At 38.1% G+C, this 25282-nt stretch overlaps 1 protein-coding gene across 1 annotated transcript in view; it reads right to left on the reverse strand.

The window, feature by feature from the left end:
* Positions 1-25282, reverse strand: part of PIP4P2 (phosphatidylinositol-4,5-bisphosphate 4-phosphatase 2) — an 83841-nt gene that overhangs the window by 26953 nt on the left and 31606 nt on the right. The window contains exons 3-4 of the mRNA XM_081258475.1: positions 23692-23798; positions 14938-15061 (exon numbers count right to left, since the gene is read on the reverse strand). Of these exons, the coding sequence (XP_081114601.1) occupies positions 14938-15061; positions 23692-23798 (231 nt within the window). The remainder of the gene's footprint in view (positions 1-14937; positions 15062-23691; positions 23799-25282) is intronic.

Genomic DNA, 25282 nt, shown 5'->3' on the forward strand with positions numbered 1-25282 from the left:
TTTTTTTTTTTTTTTTTTTCATGATTTATTTTATTTTATTTTATTTTTTTTAATTAGTTTCTGCTTTATAACAAAGTGAATCAGTCATACATATACATCTGTTCCCACATCCCTTCCCTCATGCATCTCCCTCCCTCCCACCCTCCCCATCCCACCCCTCCAGGCGGTCACAAAGCACTGAGCTGATCTCCCTGTGCTCTGTGGCTGCTTCCCACTATCTATCTACCTTACGTTTGGTAGTGTATATATGTCCATGCCTCTCTTTCGCTTTGTCACAGCTTACCCTTCTCCCTCCCCATATCCTCAAGTCCATTCTCAAGTAGGTCTGTGTCTTTATTCCCGTTTTGCCCCTAGGTCCTTCATGACTTTTTTTTTTTTTTTTAAATTCCGTATATATGTGTTAGCATACGGTATTTGTCTTTCTCTTTCTGACTTACTTCACTCTGTATGACAGACTCTAGGTCTATCCACCTCATTACAAATAGCTCAGTTTCGTTTCTTTTTATGGCTGAGTAATATTCCATTGTATATATGTGCCACATCTTCTTTATCCATTCATCCGATGATGGACACTTAGGTTGTTTCCAGCTCCGGGCTATTGTGAATAGAGCTGCAATGAACATTTTGGTACATGTCTCTTTTGGAATTATGGTTTTCTCAGGGTATATGCCTAGTAGTGGGATTGCTGGGTCATATGGTAGTTCTATTTTTAGTTTTTTAAGGAACCTCCATACTGTTCTCCATAGTGGCTGTACCAATTCACATTCCCACCAGCAGTGCAAGAGTGTTCCCTTTTTTCCACACCCTCTCCAGCATTTATTGTTTCTAGATTTCTTGATGATGGCCATTCTGACTGGTGTGAGATGATATCTCATTGTAGTTTTGATTTGCATTTCTCTAATGATTAATGATGTTGAGCATTCTTTCATGTGTTTGTTGGCAGTCTGTATATCTTCTTTGGAGAAATGCCTATTTAAGTCTTCTGCCCATTTTTGGATTGGGTTGTTTGTTTTTTTGCTATTGAGCTGCATGAGCTGTTTATAAATTTTGGAGATTAATCCTTTGTCAGTTGCTTCATTTGCAAATATTTTCTCCCATTCTGAGGGTTGTCTTTTGGTCTTGTTTATGGTTTCCTTTGCTGTGCAAAAGCTTTGAAGTTTCATTAGGTCCCATTTGTTTATCTTTGTTTTTATTTCCATTTCTCTAGGAGGTGGGTCCAAAAGGATCTTGCTGTGATTTATGTCATAGAGTGTTCTACCTACGTTTTCCTCTAAGAGTTTGATAGTTTCTGGCCTTACATTTAAGTCTTTAATCCATTTTGAGCTTATTTTTGTGTATGGTGTTAGGGAATGATCTAATCTCAAACTTTTACATGTCCCTGTCCAGTTTTCCCAGCACCACTTATTGAAGAGGCTGTCCTTTCTCCACTGTACATTCCTGCCTCCTTTATCAAAGATAAGTTGGCCATATGTGCGTGGGTTTATCTCTGGGCTTTCTATCCTGATCCACTGATCTATCTTTCTGTTTTTATGCCAGTACCAGACTGTCTTAATTACTGTAGCTTTGTAGTATAGTCTGAAGTCAGGGAGCCTGATTCCTCCAGCTCCGTTTTTCGTTCTCAAGATTGCTTTGGCTATTCGGGGTCTTTTGTTTTTCCAAACAAATTTTGAAATTTTTTGTTCTAGTTCTGTGAAAAATGCCAGTGGTAGTTTGATAGGGATTGCATTGAACCTGTAGATTGCTTTGGGTAGTAGAGTCATTTTCACAATATTGATTCTTCCAATCCAGGAGCATGGTATATCTCTCCATCTATTTGTATCATCTTTAATTTCTTTCATCAGTGTCTTATAATTTTCTGCATACAGGTCTTTTGTCTCCTTAGGTAGGTTTATTCCTAGATATTTTATTCTTTTTGTTGCAATGGTAAATGGGAGTGTTTTCTTGATTTCATTTTCAGATTTTTCATCATTAGTGTACAGGAATGCCAGAGATTTCTGTACATTAATTTTGTATCCTGCTACTTTACCAAATTCATTGATTAGTTCTAGTAGTTTTTCGGTAGCATCTTTAGGATTCTCTATGTATAGTATCATGTCATCTGCAAACAGTGACAGCTTTACTTCTTCTTTTCCAATTTGGATTCCTTTTATTTCCTTTTCTTCTCTGATTGCTGTGGCTAAAACTTCCAAAACTATGTTGAATAAGAGTGGTGAGAGTGGGCAGCCTTGTCTTGTTCCTGATCTTAGTGGAAATGGTTTCAGTTTTTCACCATTGAGGACAATGTTGGCTGTGGGTTTGTCATATATGGCCTTTATGATGTTGAGGAAAGTTCCCTCTATGCCTACTTTCTGCAGGGTTTTTATCATAAATGGGTGTTGAATTTTGTCGAAAGCTTTCTCTGCATCTATTGAGATGATCATATGGTTTTTCTCCTTCAACTTGTTAATATGGTGTATCACATTGATTGATTTGCGTATATTGAAGAATCCTTGCATTCCTGGAATAAACCCCACTTGATCATGGTGTATGATCCTTTTAATGTGCTGTTGGATTCTGTTTGCTAGTATTTTGTTGAGGATTTTTGCATCTATGTTCATCAGTGATATTGGCCTGTAGTTTTCTTTCTTTGTGACATCCTTGCCTGGTTTTGGTATCAAGGTGATGGTGGCCTCGTAGAATGAGTTTGGGAGTGTTCCTTCCTCTGATATTGTTTGGAAGAGTTTGAGAAGGATGGGTGTTAGCTCTTCTCTAAATGTTTGATAGAATTCGCCTGTGAAGCCATCTGGTCCTGGGCTTTTGTTTGATGGAAGATTTTTAATCACAGTTTCAATTTCAGTGCTTGTGATTACATTTAATTATTATTATTTTAACATATTACATAATAAAAGTGCTAAAGAATATAACTATAAAAATTCTGCTTATTTATTTATTTATTTATTTATTTATTTATTTATTTATTTTGCGATATGCAGGCCTCTCACTGTTGTGGCCTCTCCCGTTGTGGAGCACAGGCTCCAGACACACAGGCTCAGCGGCCATGGCTCACAGGCCCAGCTGCTCCGCGGCATGTGGGATCTTCCCTGACCGGGGCACGAACCCGTGTCCCCTGCATCGGCAGGCAGACTCTCAACCACTGTGCCACCAGGGAAGCCCTCTGCTTGATTTTTTTATCCTAGCAATTCCCAATGATCCTGGAACTCTTTACTGGCATAACACTTATTATTATCCTATAAAATGAGTGTTCTAATGAATACACTTTGGAAAACACAAATCTAGCTTTTCTCAACATTATCCATGGTTCCAGCCAGGCTGTTAAATGAATACTGTGAAGTGAATTCCTAATAAATTTAATTTTAGCATTAGAACAGTGATATTATATTACATTGTATTATGTTATTATAAATGAAGAATATTGTTGAGGACACAGTCCATTATAGTGTTGTTTTATCTTAATCCATGGGAAAAATTCTCTCTTAGGTCTCAGTATTCCAGTAAAAGCTCCTATGTGAACTTTTACGAAAACTTCACAAATATCTTATAATACAGCAGTCCCCAACCTTTCTGGCACTGGTTTCGTGGAACACAATTTTTCCATGGACCGGGGGGAGGGGGGAAAGGGATGGTTTCGGTATGATTCAAGCACATTATATTTATTGTGCATTTTGTTTCTATTATCATTACATTGTAATATATAATGGAATAATTATACAACTCACCATAATGCAGAATCAGTGGAAGCCTTGAGCTTGTTTTCCTGCAAATAGATGGTCCCATCGGGGGGTGATGGGAGACAGTGACACCGGAAGTGTGTTGCTTCTGTCTAGTCTACTCTGTAATCTCGTTTTGGTTGCTGTCACTGCAGAAAACCCTGCTTCACAAAGACAGGATGTTGGAAATAGAAACAGGCTTTTCAGTGCTTTTGTGGCAATCTCAGGATATTCCACCTTGTCTTTAATCCAGAACATATGGAGATTTGAAGTTGTCTTAAACATACTTTTAAGGCCACCATCATCTTCATCCTCAAGCAGTTGATCCTCTTGTAGCACGGACAAAATTGATTCACCTGGTTTATTCACAAATGGGTCGCAGATCCATTCCTTCCCAATTCAGGGTTCTTTTCTGGTTGGGAAGTAATACTCAAACTCTTTTGATCATTTTGAGATAGGTTTTCATGAACCAGCTGGGAAAAAAAAGGCCCTGGCTCAGTCTTTTTCAAAATTTCTGCTAATGTTTGAAACATGACAAAAACCCCAATGTTCACTCGTCGTCCCCATAATTCCAGTTTGGCTTTAGTAGAGGTATGAATGTAGCCACTTTGTCTGCCGACTTGAACACAGTTGTCGTTCTCCCCTGAAGTGACAGATCAAGTTCGTTGAGCAGGTTGAATATGTCACACAAGTAAGCAAGTTTTGCAACCCATTCTGTGTCACTGAAATGTGCGGCCAGTGGTGACTTTTTCTAAAAGAAATCTCTGGAGTGGCTCTCGTAACTCAGAAACTCTGGTCAGTGATCTACCTTTAGAAAGCCATCTCACTTCTGTGTATAACAAAAGATGTGTGTGCTCTGTGTCCATCTCCTCACAGAGCCACACAAACAGATGTGAGTTAAGAGCATGTACTTTAATGTGGTTGATAATTTTAATCACATGCTGCAAAACGTTGTTAAATTCAGGTGACATTTTTCAGCTAGCCAGCATTTCTCTATGGATGACACAGTGTGTAGACTCACATTCAGAAGCGACCTCCTTGACCAGAGTAGTGAAACCAGAAAGCCGTCCAGTCACGGCAGCTGCTCTGTCTGCATATCCCGACGCAAAATGACCAATTCAGTTTTCCTGATATGTAATCATCCAAAGACTTGAATAGTTCTACGGCTGTGGTGTTGATTGGCAACAAAATTGCACATAACATATACTCATGCACATCCTCCTGAAAAATATATCACACAAAAGTGAGCATTGTTGCCTTGCTGTCAACATCGGTAGACTCATCAACCTGGATTGCATACCACGGTGACTCATTAATTCTTTCTGACAATTGTGCCTCAATATCCTCTGCTAATTCATCTAGCTATGGTATTAGCAGAAAGAGGAACACGTATCACCTTCTGAATTGCAGCCTCTCCTAAAAGTTCACGACAAACGTCCTTATCAGCAGGCAGGATCAATTCTTCCCCAATAGGAAAGGGCTTCTTAGCTTTATCAATGCAGGTAGCCACTAAATGATGCTCTCTATGCAGACACATTTGATGAACTGGTGGCCTTCAATAATTGCTTCTGTTCTTCATGTTCACATTTTTTTTCTTTTGAAAAACTCCAAAGACTTGTCTTTTAATGCAGGGTGCTTGGTCTCCATGTGGCGAAGCACTTTTGAAGGTTTCATGGCTTCAATGGCTAGCCTGTCGCCACATATTATACAAAGCAGACTTGCAGAATGTGAATCACCTGTGGCAATGAACCTATAATTTAAGTAGGACTCTTGGTATTTTCTTTTAAATGCAGCTTTCTTTTTGTTGGCAGTCTTAGAGTCTTTGCTGTCTAATCATTGGGTCTCTCCCCCTTTTTTTTTTTTTTTTTTTTTTTTTTTTGCTGTACGCGGGCCTCTCACTGCTGTGGCCTCTCCCGTTGCGGAGCACAGGCTCCGGACACACAGGCTCCGCGGCCATGGCTCGCGGGCCCAGCCGCTCCGCGGCATGTGGGATTTTCCGGGATAGGGGCACGAACCCGTGTCCCCTGCATCGGCAGGCGGACTCTCAACCACTGCGCCACCAGGGAAGCCCTCTCCCCCTTTTTAAAGAAGCTCTCCAGCAACATTTGTTTTTTACTCATTTTGGCTAGGGTTAGCTTGTGGGTTTACCATAGCTGTGACTGAGACAAGTGCACAGTGTGGGAAAGAGGCGCAGATGGAAGTGGTAGACAAAATAATGGGATGGCCATGAACGGACTAAAATAAGTGTCGGATTCTGACTTAACGCCTGCCATTAGATGCAGCTGTACAACTGAAGTACATCAACTTGCTTGCCACTATAATGCCTGCCAGCAGATGCAGCTTAATTGTCACTTGCCACTCACGGATAGGGTTTTGATATGAGTCTGCAAGCAATTGATTTATTATGGTCTCTGTGCAGTCAATCTTCTCTGCTAATGATAACCTGTATTTGCAGCCACTCTCCAGCGCTAGCATCGCTGCCTTAGCTCCACCTCAGATCATCAGGCATTAGATTCTCATAAGGAACGTGCAACCCAGATCCCTCGTGTGTGCATTTCATAGTAGGGTTTGCACTCCTATGAGAATCTAATGCTGCTGCTGATCTGACAGGATGCAGAGCTCAGGCAGTAATGCAAGCAATGGGGAGCAGCTGTAAATACAGATGAAGCTTCTCTCGCTCGCCTGCTGCTCACCTCCTGCGGTACGGCCCAGTTTCTAACAGGCCACAGACGACTATCAGTCTGTGACCCGGGAGTTGGGGACCCCTGTTGTAATAGATTATGTTTTCCTCTTTTCATTAACCATAGAAGGCTCATAGCTAACATTCAGTAAAATGTTAACAACGGCTCAGGAATAAATATTATGCATACTTATACACTTATGCGTGACTTCATTGTATTTCTGTCCTATTTTTCATTCTCCCTGACCATTTCATATTTTATTTGTCAATGCTATTGGACTTTGTAACTTTTCTCAATTGCTTTTGGGCCTTGTAAGCCAAGGCTGAAACAAAGTATGGAATAAATAGATGAATTATCCTATTAGTTAAAAACTTGAAGGGCAAAGAATACTAGAAAGGATATAAGATTACTTGGATCTGCATAATAACAATATAAGGTGAAGTTCTCAAGTCAAAATTAAGAGTTTCCAGGTCTGTTTATTTTTTGTAACACTCAGTATCTCTCATTAGTCTGAAATTCTCCAAGGTAATAGCCAACCTAAAGGTATGTACTCTGTTCTAGTCACCAAAAACTTTGTTTTCTGGGAATTTTGAAATAATCTTTAAATACCATATGTTAATCCAAAACACCCTTTCCTGTCAAAGACTTAAAGTTTTAAAATCATAATTACTATGTTAATATGATTCAGGTGCCTGCACTGAATATTAAGTAAGAAGGAGCTTACTTTTAGAAGTTCATTTCTGACTTGCAAATTACTTTAGTAATTTTCTTCTGTGGAGAAAATATCTAAATGCATAAATTTTAATAAAAGCCATGTCACACACATCTATCTAACCTCTCAACTTGGATCATTCTCTAGAATTCACTTCCAGATGATTTCAAAAAATTAAATATAAACCTTTGTAACAGTTGTCTTTAATTTTACTTTCTTCCTCATTCCCTTATCTACACTAATATCAGTATAGCCAACTCTTTCTCAAATTCTTTATGCTACTCATGACCATCATGATCACTTTTCTGAATAATAAAACCTAAATATCTGGTCTTGTGTTTCTTCAGGCTTGCCCATATGCAGTCTATTATAGACATAGCATCTATACACACAAAATTAATTATAAAGCTCTACTTTAGCTTTGCATTACTCTTAGGATAATGTCACTTCCTCTAGGCTAGATGCTTCTATATGTATACTAAGAACACTCTGTATTTCTCTGCTTTAGCTTAACTAGCTTTCATATAATTCTTGTTTTAATTGTCTTTCTCCTATTAAACTGGAAAAATCCCACAAGGGCAGGGACTTCCTGTTTCCCCAGCATGTAGCCCAGTGTCTGGTACACACTCAATATATATTTTTGAAAAAATGAAATCGGCTCACTTATAATGTGTCTTATAAGGACTATCCATGCCAAAGATTTGGAATATAAAACAAACTGGGCAAAAATGCAAATGCAAGGTAATTGTGGAAGAGAACTCACTGAAGTAAGCTAAAAAAATCTATTTTGAAGAGTTTTAAATGGTATTTCAAACTAAATATGCTTGCATATAAGAGAGAAAAGGAGAGTAGATATATTTTATTTATATTTAAATTAGTCAATTAATTCATATATATCAATACTTACAGAGGGAGTAATCCTATAGTAAATCAATAGTGACTTCTTTTTCTTTTTTTAACATCTAAATATTTTCCTTTTATTTATTTATTTATTTTTAAACATCTTTATTCAAGTATAATTGCTTTACAATGGTGTGTTAGCTTCTGCCTTATAACAAAGTGAATTAGCTATACATATACATATATCCCCATACCTCCTCCATCTTGTGTCTCCCTCCCACCCTCCCTATCCAACCCCTCTAGGTGGTCACAAAGCACTGAGCTAATCTCCCCATCCTATGTGGCTGCTTCCCATTAGCTATCTATTTTACATTTGGTAGTGTATGTATGTCCATGCCACTCTCTTTGTCCCAGCTTACCCTTCCCACTCCCTGTGTCCTCAAGTCCACTTTCTACATCTGTGTCTTTCTTCCTGTCCTGGCCCTAGGTTCTTCACAATCAATTTTTTTTTTTTTAGAGTCTATATATATGTGTTAGCATACGGTATTTGTTCCTATCTTTCTGACTTACTTCACTCTGTATGACAGACTCTAGGTCCATCTGCCTCACTACAAATAACTCAATTTCGTTTCTTTTTATGGCTGAGTAATATTCCACTGTATATATGTGCCACATCTTCTTTATCCATTCATCTGGACATTTAGGTTGCTTCCATGTCCTGGCTATTGTAAATAGTGCTGCAATGAACACTGTGGTACATAACTCTTTTTGAATTATACTTTTCTCAGGGTATATGCCCAGTAGTGGAATTGCTGGGTCATATGGTAGTTCTATTTTCAGTTTTTTAAGGAACCTCTATACTGTTCTCCATCGTGGCTGTATCAATTTACATTCTCACCAACAGTGCAACACCCTCTCCAGCATTTATTGTTTGTAGGGTTTTTTTTATTGTTTTTGGGTTTTTTTTGCAGTACGCATGCCTGTCACTGTTGTGGCCTCTCCCGTTGCAGAGCACATGCTCCAGACGTACAGGCCCAGTGGCCATGGCTCACGGGCCTAGCCACTCAGTGGCATGTGGGATCTTCCCAGACTGGGCACGAACCCGTGTCTCCTGCATCAGCAGGTGGACTCTCAACCACTGCGCCACAAAGGAAGCCCCTGTTTGTAGGTTTTTTGATGATGGCCATTGTGACTGGTGTGAGGTGATACCTCACTGTAGTTTGATTTGCATTTCTCTAATGATTACTGACATTGAGCATCCTATCATGTGTTTGTTGGCCATCTGTAGGTCTTCTTTGGAGAAATGTCTGTTTAGGTCTTCTGCCCATTTTTGGACTGGGTTGTTTGTTTTTTTGATATTGAGCTGCATGAGCTGCTTGTAAATTTGGGGGATTAATCCTTTTTCAGTTGCTCCATTTGTAAATATTTTTCCCATTCTGAGGGTTGTCTTTTCATCTTGTTTATGTTTTCCTTTGCTGTGCAAAAGCATTTAAGTTTCATTAGGTCTCATTTGTTTATTTTTGTTTTTATTTCAATTTCTCTAAGAGGTAGGTCAAAAAGGACCTTGCTGTGATTTATGTCATAGAGTGTTCTGCCTGTGTTTTCCTGTAAGAGTTTTATAGTGTCTGGCTTTACATTTAGGTCTTTAATCCATTATGAGTTTATTTTTGTGAATGTTGTTAAGGAGTGTTCTAATTTCATTCTCTTACATGTACCTGTCCAGTTTTCCCAGCACCACATATTGAAGATGCTATCTTTTCTCCATCGTATATTCTTGTCTCCTTATCAAAGATAAGATGACCATATGTGCGTGGGTTTCTCTCTGGGCTTTCTATCCTGTTCCATTTTGTGCCAGTACCATACTGTCTTGATTACTGTAGCTTCAGTATAGTCTGAAGTCCAGGAGCCTGATTCCTCCAGCTCCATTTTTTTTCTCAAGTTTGCTTTGGCTGTTCGGGGTCTATTTTTTTTTTTTTTTTTTTTTTGTGGTATGCAGGCCTTTCACTATTGTGGCCTCTCCCATCGTGGAGCACAGGCTCTGGATGCGCAGGCTCAGTGGCCATGGCTCACGGGCCTAGCCACTCCGTGGCATGTGGGATCTTCCCAGACCGGGGCACGAATCCGTGTCCCCTGCATTGGCAGGTGGATTCTCAACCACTGTGCCACCAGGTAAGCCCAAGTTCGGGGTCTTTTGTGTTTCCATACAAATTGTGAAAGTTTTTGTTCTAGTTCTGTGAAAAATGCATACAGGTCTTTTGTCTCCTTAGGTAAGTTTATTCCTAGGTATTTTATTCTTCTTTCATCACTTTAAATACGTCCTGCCAGAAACTTGTGGCTTGCAGAGTTTCTGCTGAGAGATCAGCTGTTAACCTTATGGGATTCCCTTGCATGTCATTTGTTTTTCCTCTGCTGCTTTTAATATTTTTTGTTTGTATTTAATTTTTGATAGCTTGATTAATATTTGTCTTGGCATGTTTCTCCTTAGATTTATCCTATATGGCACTCTCTGCACTTCCTAAACTTGATTGACTACTTCATTTCCCATATTAGGGAAGTTTTCAACTATAATCTCTTCAAATATTTTCTCAGTCCCTTTCTTTTTCTCTTCTTTTTCTGGGACCCCTATAATTCAAATGTTGGTGCATTTAATGTTGTCCCAGAGGTCTCTGAGACTGTCCTCAATTATTTTCATTATTTTTTTTCTTTATTCTTCTCTGCAGTAGTTATTTCCACTATTTTATCTTCCAGGTCACTTATCCGTTCTTCTGCCTCAGTTTCTTGTATTTTCTCCATTCTATTTAGAAGATTTTGGATCATCTTTACTATCTTTACTCTGAATTCTTTTTCAGGTAGACTACCTATTTCATCTTCATTTGTTTGGTCTGGTGGGTTTTTACCTTGCCTCTTTATCTGCTCTGTGTTTCTCTGTCTTCTCATTTTGCTTAACTTACTGTGTTTGGGGTCTCCTTTTTGCAGGCTGCAGTTTCGTAGTTCCCATTGCTTTTGGTGATGGCCTCCAGTGGCTAAGGTTGGTTCAGTGGGTTGTGTAGGCTTCCTGGTGGAGGGGACTGGTGCCTGTGTTCTGGTGGATGAGGCTGGATCTTGCCTTTCTGGTGGCAGGACCGCATCCAGTGGTGTGTTTTGGGGTGTCTGTGACCTTATTATGATTTTAGGCAGGCTCTCTGCTAATGGGTGGGGTTTTGTTCCTGTCTTGCTAGTTGTTCGGCATAGGATGTCCAGCACTGTAGCTTGCTGGTTGTTGAGTGCAGCTGGGTCTTAGCATTGAGATGGAGATCTCTGGGAGAGCTCTCGCCATTTGATATTACATGGAACCAGAAGGCCTCTGGTGGGCCAATGTCCTCAACTTGGCTCTCCCACCTCAGAGACACAGTCCTGACACCCAGCCAGTGCACCAAGACCCTGTCAGCCACAAGGCCAGCTTCCAGTGTCACAAACTTTGGACAAATGTCTTTACTACTGCTCTCAGAAATCTTGTGAAGATGCAATTATTCTCCCCATTTTCAGATGAGGAAACCAGAATTTGGCAAAGTTACATAACTTGCCCAGCATCACATAGTCAGGCTTTAGTACGGCCAGGACCCAAATCCAAACCTAATTCTCAATAGTGATTTTTTAAAAGAAATTTTTAAAAAAGAAATATTTTCACTATCCCCACCTAATATATCCCCTAATTGATGTACTTGGTCACTGACTTAATCAATAAAATATAAATGCAAGGAAGATTTATCTTATCCTAGTAGATCGGAAAAATCATAGAAATTCTGGTTAAATGTAATAAATTGGACAAATGCATGCATTTCTATTTCCTTTCCAAAACCTGACTAAAATGACAGTAAATTGTATTTACAAATGTGTAATACCATAATGACAAATAGAATCTGAAAAGAAATGACCTTGAATGTTCGGACAATGGAAAGCTGATGGAGACTTGGTAACAAACTGAAAGGGATGCTGAAACTTGATTGCCTAAAGAGAGATATGCAATGAAAAGCACGCTGATTCAACTGAAGAACTACAAAATAGTTCAGACCTTGGGACTCCAAGGTGCTTTCAAAGATGGGAGTTAGGGGTAGTGATAAAAACAGGAGTATCAGTTCTAGACTCTTCCCTCTATATCACAAAACAAAAAATCCCTCCCTCCCCAACACATGCAAGAGAAGAGTGATTTATTCTCTCAGAGAAATTGAGCTAGAAGGACTGTGAACTTAAGAACACCAGGCACAGCAGAAGACAAGAATAAAACACCATTCTAAAAACAAAGGAGTTAAATAAGTCTACAGTCTGAACAGTAGATGAGACCTTCATCCCTGTTATCCTTTCTTAGCTCCTAGAATGCTGTCTCCCAGATATACCTCTTACAAGAGGTCAGAGGATTACTCCCCAGAGAAACCTGCCCTAAAAAAAAAAAAAAAAAAAAAGACTTATTGATACTAATAGTTGGCAGTTCTTCAAGAAAAGAGAAAAAGGAGAAGAGGAAGAAGAAAGATGAGGAGGAGGAGGAGAGAGAAGAAAAAGGAAGAGGGAGGGAGGGAAGGAAGGAAGGAGTAACAGTTTAGCCCCTGTTGCATACTTAGAGATTCCAATCAGTAACTTGCTCTCATATATAAATGAGCTTCTCATTAAAACCTCTATCAGAAAAGAAAAACAAATAGAAACAATGGAGAGAAAATAGAGACAAGGCATAAAGAAGAATAATACCTCAGAAAACATAATTAATAGCTTCAGAAAGATGCCATAAAGAAGATAATGTGATTTAGAAAAAAGAAAAATTAATCAGAGAACACAGGAGAACTCTTAGAAATTAAAAATTAATTTAGATCATCTGAAATTTAAAATTTTAATTAAGTTTAGAAGATATAGTTGAGGAAATTTCCCTGTAAGTAAAAGAAAAAGCCAAAACTGAAAAATATGTTAAAAAAAATGAGAGAGAAAGAGAGAGAGTGTGTATGTCAATTCAGGTGATATAATCTCAGGGGTTGTAGAAAGATGGAAGAAAGAAAATGGAGTGGATCATAAAAGTAGCCAGACAATGAGGTCAAAAAGATCCTGAGTAACCAGACAATGAGGTCAAAAAGATCCTCCCTAAGGCACATTCTAATACTATTTCAGAACCTTGGAGAAATGAAAGAGGAAAATAAGAGAAAATAAAGAGAGAAGAATAGGTCACATGGAAAGGGTTAGGAGCCACAACAGCAGTTGATCTTCCCATCAACAGTGGAACAAAGCCCTAAAATTTCTGAGGAAAGAATTGGCAACCTATAATTCTACATCTGGACAAATTATAACATGAAAGTAGGGTTAGATTAAAACCTGTTTAAGAAGTAAAAGGGTTCAAATTTATTTCTCTGCATCTTTTCTCAGAAGCTAAGAGAGGATGTGCTCCAACAAAATAAAGTAATAAGCCAAGAACTGTAAGGATGGCAGAGGATCCAATACAGGAAAGAGGTAATAGGAAGTCCTAAGATAAGGTGAAGGGAAGTCACAGGATGACAGCTGTGTAGGAGGAAGTCTAAATAATAGATTCCTTGACCCATTTGACTATATTGACAGGAATTTTGTAGTTCTATGAAAGAACATGAGAAGAACTAGTGATTTGTACATAAAAAATTAAAACAAATCTAAAAGAGGGAGGGAAAATTATTAACAAATCCAAGAAATATTTAAGAGCTATACAGGAGAGAAATGTAATATATTACTTGGCTCAGCTGTGAACACAATTTACCTAATCATAAAAAATGTAAAGACTAATTATTAATCATATAAAATATTATAACTCTACTGGGAGTATGGAAGTGGAGAAAGGACTATGAGAGCAGGCAGGGTGGTAAGAGTGCTAAATCTTCAACCTGCGTTTTACAAAGTAATAGGTAATATCTAAAACTGCTTAATCAAAAAGAAATAAAATAAGCAAACAATTTAAACACATGGGAGAACATACCAGAAGAGCAGCTGAAAAAGTCAAAAGTATTTGGGGGATGAAAATTGGGGTTGTGTTAGGTAAAGAGATGACGACCATTTTCCCTTTAAGCTTTACAGTCCTATTTGACATGTGAAATTATTATACATGAATTACCTTATCAAAAATAAAAATTAGAAGGGAAAAAGAGCAAACAGTCTACCCTTTCTTAAGCTTATTCATCCCTTAGTGACAGCAGGTCTTGTTTATAAACCACTGCAACCTCAGCTCTCCCCATGCCTATACTCTGGAAGGTTCCTTTAGTAGTTAGGTTCTAAGGAAAATCTTTTGTCTCCTTTGGAGGCTAAATAACAAAAGAAAACCTGTTTTTATTCTTCCTGATGAGGTAAGTCATTACGAAATTAACATTTTAAAATCAAGCTTAGGGTTAAAGTTAAAAGTAGTAAAACAAGAACTCCTATAACTTTTGTTCTTGTCAAACTACTTATACTTTATTTTTTATTCAATATTTTATCTAATTGTTCATGTCAAACTACTTATACTTTATTTTTTATCCAATAATTTATCTAATTATGGATACCACAGTTAATTCCTGTTATTCCAAGTTTCATATATAAAAATCAGAAAAAAATTTGATACATTATAATGAGAATATATCTTGAATCCAGAACCATGAAACAAGGCCACTGCATGAGAGTGTGCATTTTGCACTCTGCTGAGGAGATGGGGGTAGGAGGTAGATTCAGTTGCTCACTAAGCCAGGATACCCATGTTGCTCTGCCTGGAGCACAGCATTCTTGTTTGTTATTAGCCTACCCAGAGAGGCCCTTTTTGCAAATGAATCAGTCAGGGGATGCACCTTATATGTAATTCACAAGCAATGTAGTGCATCCTAGTTGTGGCTCTGATTAACTGTCTTTCTAAAAAAGGCTCTATTTTAATCTTTTGATCAATTTGCACTTAGACAAAACTATAAGACTATGAGCAGTGGTCAAATCTGTGTGATCAAGACCTACATTTACAGATTGATGTCCCTGTCACAAATGTCTTGTTACGTACCAAGAACGTGTTTCCACAGTGCCCACACACCACTCTTGTACCTTCTGGTTGGACTGGCAATGCAGGTTGAGCTGGCTGTTCTTCAGAAATAAGCATTACTGGGCCAAGGTTAATTATGCGTCTACTGTGGAAACAGAAAGGAAACAACTTCATTATACCACAAATGGACTGAGAGCAAAACCTACACTATGGGGCCAAAAACATGGAATATACCATTGAAAATAGGTTATACTTGTTTTATAAATTAAGTGAATTAAATGTCAGCCTTTAGAGCCAAAATCACAGAAAACAGCAACAGTCAATATTTCAAAAGCAAAAAAATTAGTTGGAATTGGACCAAATCAAATCATCTTAGGAACCATTTAACTACTGTTTCCAAGTTCTTGTAAATTCAAATCTATCATTCCTTATCTTACCCTATCTAGGAAGACAACTTGAGTAAAAGACTAAATAAGTTAAAATAGTGTACATTAACAGATATATGTGTGCCATTAATGTACCAAAGTGCTGAGTCACAACCAAATTTCTCTGGGTAGGCTGGTACTCCTTAATGTCTGTTTAATTTGAGTTGGACAGAAAGGACCATGGTAGGCTCCTTTCCTTTCTGTTTCCCAGGATACCATCAGATGGGTTTGCAAATGATTCACATAATGGTCAAAAAGACAGAAAACACAGAAACAAAACACAGTTAAGGTTTTGATATACTGCTATCTGTGCACTTCCATATGCCATTTGGCAGAGGCACATGACTACAGAATTTATTGCATAGCTTATATTCAGCAAAGGCTAGTGCAATAACACAATTTAAAGTATACAATGATTACTAAAACACTTCCAACGTAAGATGAAATATGTCAAAGATAAACCAATTGTTTATTTTTAATAAAACATGAGTCACTGATTTATTACAATCTATTAAGTAGTTATGTAACATCAAGAAAACTTTCATTGCTTATTCAAGAACATTAGTTTACAAATAACTGTAACCAGAGGGGATTCAAGATGGTGGAAGAGTAAGATGTAGAGATCACCTTCCTCCCCACAAATACATCAGAAATACATCTACATGTGTAACAACCCCTACAGAACACCTACTGAACACTGGCAGACGACCTCAGACCTCCCAAAACACAAGAAACTCCCCACGTACCTGGGTAGGGCAAAAGAAAAAAGAAAAAACAGAGACAAAAAGAATAGGGACAGGACCTGCACCAGTGGGAGGGAGCTGTGAAGGAGGAAAGGTTCCTACACAATAGGAAGCCCCTTCATGGGCGGAGACTGAGGGTGGCCGAGGGGGTAAGCTTCAGAGCAATGAAGGAGAGCGCAGCAACAGGGGTGTAGAGGGCAAAGCGGAGAGATTCCCACACAGAGGACCAGTGCTGACCAGCACTCACCAGACTGAGACGCTTGTCTGCTCACCCGCCGGGGCAGGTGGGGGCTGGGAGCTGAGGCTCCAGCTTCAGTCAGATCCCAGGGAGATGACAGGGGTTGGCTGCATAAACACAGCCTGAAGGGGGCTAGTGAGCCACAGCTAGCCAGGAGGGAGTCTGGGAAAAGGTCTGGAGCTACCGAAGAGGCAAGAGACTTTTTCTTGCCTCTTTGTTTTGTGGTGCACGAGGACAGGGGATAAAGAGCAACGCTTAAAGGAGCTCCAGAGATGGGCACGAGCCATGGCTATCAGCACAGACCCCACAGACGGGCAAGAGAGGCTAAGGCTGCTGCTGCTGCCACCAAGAAACCTGTGTGCAAGCACAGGTCACTCTCCACACCTCCCCTTCCGTGAGCCTGTGCAGCCCGCCACTGCCAGGGTCCTGTGATTCAGGGACAACTTCCCCGGGAGAACACATGGCATGCCTCAGGCTATTGCAACGTCATGTCGGCCTCTGCTGCCACAGGCTCACCCCACATTCCATACCCCTCCCTCCCTCGGCCTGAGTGAGCCAGAGCCCCCGAATCAACTGCTCCTTTAACCCCGTCCTGTCTGAGCAAAGAATAGATGCCCTCAGGTGACCTACACTCAGAAGTGGGGCCAGATCCAAAGCTAAACACGAGGAGCAGTGCGAAAAAAGAAGAGAAAGGGAAATTTCTCCCAGCAGTCTCAGGAGCAGTGGATTAAACCTCAACAGTCAACTTGATGTACCCTGCGTCTGTGGAATACCTGAATAGACAATTAATCACACCAAACTGAGGAGGTGGACATTGGGAGAAAGGATATATATATATATATATATATATTTCCATTTTTCACTTCTTGTGAGTGTGTATGTGTATGCTTCTGTGTGTGATTTTGTCTGTATTGCTCTGCTTTTACCGTGAGTCCTAGGATTCTGTCTGCCCATTTTTCTTTTTTTTTTCTTTTCTTTTCTTAGTATAGATTTTAGCGCATGTTATCAATTGGTGGATTTGTTTTTGGGTTTGTTTGCTCTCTTCCTTCTTTCTTTATTTTTCCTTACTTTTTAAATTTTTTATTTTTTTATTTTAATAAGTTTATTTTATTTTATTTCATTTTATTTTCTTTTATTTCATTTTATTTGACCTTTCTTTCTTTCTCCTTCCTTCCTTCCTTCAGTACTTCCTTCCTTCCTCTCTCTCTTTCTTTCCTTGCTTCCTTCCTTCTTTCTTTCTTTCTTTCTTTCTTTTTTTCTGTCTTTTATTCTCAGCTGTATGAATAATAGGCTCTTGGTGCTTCAGCCAGGCATCAGGGCTGTGCCTCTGAGGTGGGAGAGCCAAGTTCAGGACATTGGTCCACCAGAGACCACACAGCTCCAAGTAATATTAAACGGGGAAAATCTCCCAGAGATCTCCATCTCAACACCAAGACCCAGCTCCACTCAACAACCAGCAAGCTATAGTGCTGGACACACTATGCCAAACAACTAGCAAGACAGGAACACAATGTCATCCATTAGCAGAGAGGCTGGCTAAAATCATAAGAAGGTCAGACACCCCAAAACACACCACCAGATTTGGACCTGCCCACTAGAAAGACAGGATCCAGCATCATCCACCAGAACACAGGCACTAGTCCCCTCCACCAGGAAGCCTACACAACCAACTGAACCAACCTTAGCCACTTGGGGCAGACAGCAAAAACAATGGGAACTATGAACTTGCAGTCTGCGAAAAGGAGACCCCAAACACAGGAACTGAAGCAAAATGAGAAGACAGAGAAACACAGCAGATGAAGGAGCAAGGTGCAAACCAAGCAAACCTAACAAATGAGGAGGAAATAGGAAGTCTACCTGAAAAAGAATTCAGAATAATGAGAGTAAAGATGATACAAAATCCTGGAAATAGAATGGAGAAAATAAAATAAACGTTTACAAAGGACCTAGAAGAACTAAACACCAAACCAAACAATGATGAACAACACAATAAATGAAATTAAAAATTTTCTAGAAGGGCTCAATAGCAGAATAACTGAGGCAGAAGAAAGGATAAGTGACCTGGAAGATAAAATAGTGGAAATAACTAATGCAGAGCAGAATAAAGAAAAACCAAGGAAAAGAATTGAGGACAGTTTCAGAGACCTCTGGCACAACATTAAATGCACCAACTTTCGAAATAATAGGGGTCCCAGAAGAAGAAGGAAAAAGAAAGGGTCTGAGAAAATATTGGAAGAGATTATTGTTGAAAACTTCCCTAATATGGGAAAGGAAATAGTTACTCAAGTCCAGGAAGCACAGAGTCCCATACAAGATAAGTCCAAGGAGAAAGATGCCAAGACACATATTAGTCAAACAAACAAAAATTAAATAAAAAGAAAAAAAGATTAAAAGCAGCAAGGGAAAAACAACATACAAGGGAATCCCCATAAGGTTAATAGCTGATCTTTCAACAGAAACTCTGCAAGCCAGAAGGGAGTGGCAGGACATATTTAAAGTGATGAAAGGGAAAAATGTACAACTAAGAATACTCTACACAGCAAGGATCTCATTCAGATTTGATGGAGAAATTAAAACCTTTACAAACAAGCAAAGGCTAAGAGAATTCAGCACCACCAAACCAGCTTTACAATAAATGCTAAAGGAACTTCTCTAGGCAGGAAACACAAGAGAAGGAAAAGATCTACAGTAACAAACCCAAAACAATTAAGAAAATGGTAATAGGAACATACATATCAATAATTACCTTAAATGTAATTGTATTAAAGGCTCCCACCAAGAGACATAGACTAGATGAATCGATAAACAACCAGACCCATATATATGCTGTCTACAAGACACTCAATTCAGACATAAGGACACATACAGACTGAAAGTGAGGGGATGGCAAAAGATATTCCATGCAATCGGAAATCAAAAGAAAGCTGGAGTAGCAATTCTCATATCAGACAAAGTAGACTTTAAAATAAAGACTACTACAAGAGACAAAGAAGAACACTACATAATGATCAAGGGATCAAACCAAGAAGAAGATATAACAATTGAAAATATTTATGCACCCAACATAGGAGCACCTCAATACATAAGGAAAAGGCTAACAGCCATAAAAGGGGATATCGACAGTAACACAATATAGTAGGGGACTTTAACACCCAATTTCACCAATGGACAGATCATCCAAATCAAAATGAATAAGGAAACACAAGCTTTAAATGACACATTAAACAAGATGGACTTAATTGATACTTTTAGGACATTCCCTCTGAAAACAACAGAATACACTTTCTTCTCAAGTGCTCGTGGAATATTCTCCAGGATAAATCATATGTTGGTTCACAAATCAAGCCTTGGTAAATTTAAGAAAATTGAAATCGTATCAAGTTTCTTTTCTGACCACAATGCTATGAGATTAGGTAAAAATCTGTAAAAAATACAAACACATGGAGGCTAAACAATACACTACTTCATAACCAAGAGATCACTGAAGAAATCAAAGAGGAAATCAAAAACACCTAGAAACAAATGACAATGAAAACACGACAAGCCAAAGCCTATGGGATGGAGCAAAAGCCGTTCTAAGAGGGAAGTTTATAGCAATACAATCCTACCCTAAGAAACAAGAAACATCTCAAATAAACAACCTAACCTTACACGTAGAACAATTAGAGAAAGAAGAACAAAAACACCCAAAACTTAGCAGAAGAAAAGAAATCATAAAGATCAGATCAGAAATAAATGAAAAAGAAATGAAGGAAATGGTGGCAAAGATCAATAAAACTAAAAGCTGGTTCTTTGAGAAGATAAACAAAATTGATAAACCATTAGCCAGACTCATCAAGAAAAAAAGGGAGAAGACTCAAATCAATAGAACTAGAAATCAAAAAGGAGAATTAACAACTGACAGTAGAAGTACAAAGGATCATGAGAGCTTACTATAAGCAACTCTATGCCAATAAAATGGACAACCTGGAAGAAATGGACAAATTCTTAGAAATGCACAACCTGCCAAGACTGAATCAGGAAGAAATAGAAAATATGAACAGACCAATCACAAGCACTGAACTAAAACTGTGATTAAAAATCTTCCAATAAACAAAAGCCCAGGACAAGATGACTTCACAGGTTAATTCTATCAAAGATTTAGAGAACAGTTAACACCTATCTTTCTCAAACTTTTCCAAAATATAGCAGAGGGAGGAACACTCCCAAACTCATTCTATGAGGCCACCATCACCTTGATACCAAAACCAGACAAAGATGTCACAAAGAAAGAAAACTACAGGCCAATATCACTGATGAACATAGATGCAAAAATCCTCAACAAAATACTAGCAAACAGAATCCAGCAGCACATTAAGAGGATCATACACCATGATCAAGTAGGGTTTATGCCAGGAATTCAAGGATTCTTCAATAAATGCAAATCAATCAATGTGATACACCATATTAACAAATTGAAGGAGAAAAACCATATGATCAATTCAATAGACGCAGAGAAAGCATTCAAAAAAATTCAACACCCAGTTATGATAAAAACCCTCCAGAAAGTAGGCATAGAGGGAACTTACCTCAACATAATAAAGGCCATATGTGACAAACCCACAGCCAACATCATCCTCAATGGCGAAAAACTGAAACCATTTCCATAAGATCAGAAAGATGACAAGGTTGCCCACTCTCACCTCTATTTTTCAACATAGTTTTGGAAGTTTTAGCCAATGCAATCAGAGAAGGAAAAGAAATAAAAGGAATCAAAAGCAGAAAAGAAGAAGTAAAGCTGTCACTGTTTGCAGATGACATGATACTATACATAGAGAATCCTAAAGATGTTACCAGAAAACTACTGGAGCTAATCAATGAATTTGGTAAAGTAGCAGGATACAAAATTAATGCACAGAAATCTCTGGTATTCCTATATACTAATGATGAAAAATCTGAAAGTGAAATCAAGGAAACACTCCCATTTACCATTGCACCAAAAAGAATAAAATATCTAGGAATAAACCTACCCTAGGAGACAAAAGACCTGTATGCAGAAAATTATAAGACACTGATGAAAGAAATTAAAGATGATACAAATAGATGGAGAGATGTACCATGTTCTTGGATTGGAACAATCAACATTTTGAAAATGACTCTACTACTCAAAGCAATCTACAGATTCAATGCAATCCCTATCAAACTACCACTGGCATTTTTCACAGAACTGGAAGACAAAATTTCACAATTTGTATGGAAACATAAAAGACCCTGAATAGCCAAAGCAATCTTGAGAAAAAAAAAAATGGAGCTGGAAGAATCAGACTCCCTGACTTCAGACTATACTACAAAGCCACAGTAATCAAGATGGTATGGTACTGGCCCAAAAACAGAAATATAGATCCATGGAACAGAATCAAAAGCCCAGAGATAAACCCACACACATATGGTCACCTTATGTTTGATAAAGGAGGCAAGAATATACAATGGAGAAAAGACAGCGTATTGAATAATTGGTGCTGGGAACACTGGACTGCTACATGTAAAAGAATGAAATTAGAACACTCCCTAACACCATACAAAAGACTAAACTCAAAATGGATTAAAGACCTAAATGTAAGGCCAGATCCTATCAAACTCTTAGAGGAAAACACAGGTAGAACACTCTGTGACATAAATCACAGCAAGATCCTTTTTGACCCACCTCCTAGAGAAATGGAAATAAAAAGTAAATAAAATAAACAAGTGGGACCTAATGAAACTTAAAAGCTTTTGCACAGCAAAGGAAACAAGACCAAAAGACAGCCCTCAGAATGGGAGAAAATATTTGTAAATGAAGCAACTGACAAAGGATTAATCTCCAAAATTTAAGAGCAGTTCATGCAGCTCAATATCAAAAAAACAAACAACCCAATCCAAAAATGGGCAGAAGACCTAAGTAGACATTTCTCCAAAGAAGACATACAGATTGCCAACAAACACATGAAAGAATGCTCAGCATCATTAATCATTAGAGAAATACAAATCAAAACTACAATCAGATATCATCTCACACCAGTCAGAATGGCCATCATCAAAAAATCTACAAACAATAAATGCTGGAGAGGATGTGGAGAAAAGGGAACCCTCTTGCACTTGGTGGGAATGTAAATTGATACAGCCACCTGGTGGACAGTATGGAGGTTCCTTAAAAAACTAAAAGTAGAACTTCCATACGACCCAGGAATCCCCCCACTGGACATATACCTGAGAAAATCATAATTCAAAAAGAGACATGTGCCACAATGTACATTGCAGCTGTATTTACAATAGCCAGGACATGGAAGCAACCTAAGTGTCCATCAACAGGTGAATGGGTAAAGAAGATGTGGCACATATATACAATGGAATATTACTCAGCCATAAAAGGAAACAAATTTGAGTTATTTGTAGTGAGGTGGATTGACCTATTGTCTGTCATACAGAGTGAAGTAAGTCAGAAAGGGAAAAACAAATACTGTATGCTAACACATATATATGGAATCTAAAAAAAAAAAAAAAGTTATGAAGAACCTAGGGGCAAGATGGGAATAGACGCAGACCTACTAGAGAATGGACTTGAGGACACAGGGAAGGGGAAGGGTAAGCTGGGACAAAGTGAGATAGTGGCATGGACATATATACACTACCAAATGTAAAATACATAGCTAGTGGGAAGCAGCTGTGTAGCACAGGGAGATCAGCTCGGTGCTTTGTGACCACCTAGAGGGGTGGAATAGGGAGGGTGGGATGGAGGCAGATGCAAGAGGAAAGAGATATGGGGATATATGTATATGTATAGCTGATTTACTTTGTTATAAAGCAGAAACTAACACACCATTGTAAAGCAATTATACTCCAATAAAGATGTTTTTAAAAAAAAGAAAGAAAAAAATTGATAAATGGGCAGAAACAGAGTAAGTAAAATACGAAAAAATCTGAGTGCACTGCATATAGCAAAAGTAAGTTTTCTTTGTGAAACTTTTGTTTCAAATATATGAGTGTGTGTATGTATGTATGTAGATGAACGCATATGAATTTTGGGTTGTAAAATAAAATGTATTTTACACTTGGCATCACAGCCAAAAGTTTAAAAAGCACTGATTTGAACTATTTATTTTCTCTCTCAGAGCTTCTGATTTGTCATCTATAAGCTGGAAATAAAAATAACAGCAACTTAAAAAAATAATAACTCTAACCATTAATTTCAAACTAAGTAGTATTATTCCTTTAACAAAGAAAAAAATGCTGTAGGTCATATAATTACTTCGAGGAGAAAGACTGTTTAGAACTAAACCTGCCACATAATGAATCTTTAATAAGTACTTGTTGAATGAACAAATGAATGAATGAATGAATCTTTATGTCTTACCAGTTGGGTCTTGGACATCCTATTCGCCGTGATGTGTCCTTACAAATGAGAAGACAATTACAAGGGCATCTAACATACTTCTTCCCTGTTGGGGGGTTTTTGATTGGCTATATAAGAGAAGAAAATATAAACACAGCAAATTAACCCAAGTACAGATTGCCAAAACTTGTTTGTATATAAAATGGAAATGATTCTTAAAATCTAAGGCTCCCCATAGTGCTACCAAAGTACACATTAAGGAAAAGTGCATCGTTAAGTGATTTTTTTTAAATTTTATTGAAGTATAATTGATTTACAATGCCATGTTAATTTCTGCTGTACAGCAAAATGACTTGGTTATACATATACATATTCTTTTTCATATTATTTTCCATTATGGTTTAACACAGGATATTGAATATAGTTCCCTGTGCTATAAAATAGAACCTTGTTGTTTATCCATCCTATATATAATAGTTTGCATCTGCTAATCCCAACCTCCCAATCCTTCCCTCCTCAATCCGTCTGCCCCTTGGCAGCCACAAGTCTGTTCTCTATGTTTGTGAGTCTCTTTCTGTTTCATAGATAGTATCATATTTTAGATTCCACATATAAGTGATATCATACGGTATTTGTCTTTCTCTTTCTGACTTACTTCACTTAGTATAATAATCTCTAGTTGCATCCATATTGCTACAAATGACATTATTTCATTCTTTTCAATGGCTGAGTAATATTCCATTGTGTGTGTGTGTGTGTATATATATATATATATATATACCACATCTTCTTTATCCATTCATCTGTCAGTGGACACTTAGGTTGTTTCCATGTCTTGGCTATTGTAAATAGTGCTGCTATGAACATAGAGGTGCATGTACCTTTTTGAACTAAAGTCTTGTCTGGGTATATGCCCAAGAGTAGGATTGCTGGATCATATGGCAACTCTGTTTTTAGTTTTTTGGGGAACCTCCTTACTGTTTTCCATGGTGGCTTCACCAATTTACATTCCCACTAACAGCATAGGAGGGTTCCTTTTCCTCCACACTCTCTCTAACATTTGTTATTTTTAGACTTTTTAATGATGGCCATCCTGACTGGTGTGAGGTGGTACCTCATTGTAGTTTAGATTTGCATTTCTCTAATAATTAATGATGAATCATAGGTGATTTTAAATAGCTCAAATGTTGGTAAACACTCTATAAAATTTGGGGAACTGTAGAGATTTAATTATGAAAGGCATATTTCAAAATTAGTTTGTATTAGCCTGGAGTTGTTTTCCATTTAAAGTTCACAAGACAAGGTCATTTATCTGCCTCACCAGGGGCAAACATTCACTGAGGGTTCTTGCATATGTCTGAGAAAAGCAAGCTCAAAAAGAATAGTAGGGAAAGAGGAGTATATCACAAATTTGAAATTTTCTTAAACTTTACTCACTAGAATACAATTGATTAATTTTATGGCATCTTTTAGCTTAAAAAAAAACTTATTATAGCTCCTAATGCTAGCATTTCCTTTTTTCTTTAACTTTACAGTAAATTTAAAAGTTAGAATAAATAACACCAAAGAAAACACTCCTCTCATTACTAGGACTTAAGCTTGTTAAAGCAAA

Source organism: Mesoplodon bidens (genome assembly GCF_964165515.1).
Source record: "Mesoplodon bidens genome assembly, chromosome: 16".
Lineage (NCBI taxonomy): Eukaryota > Metazoa > Chordata > Mammalia > Artiodactyla > Ziphiidae > Mesoplodon > Mesoplodon bidens.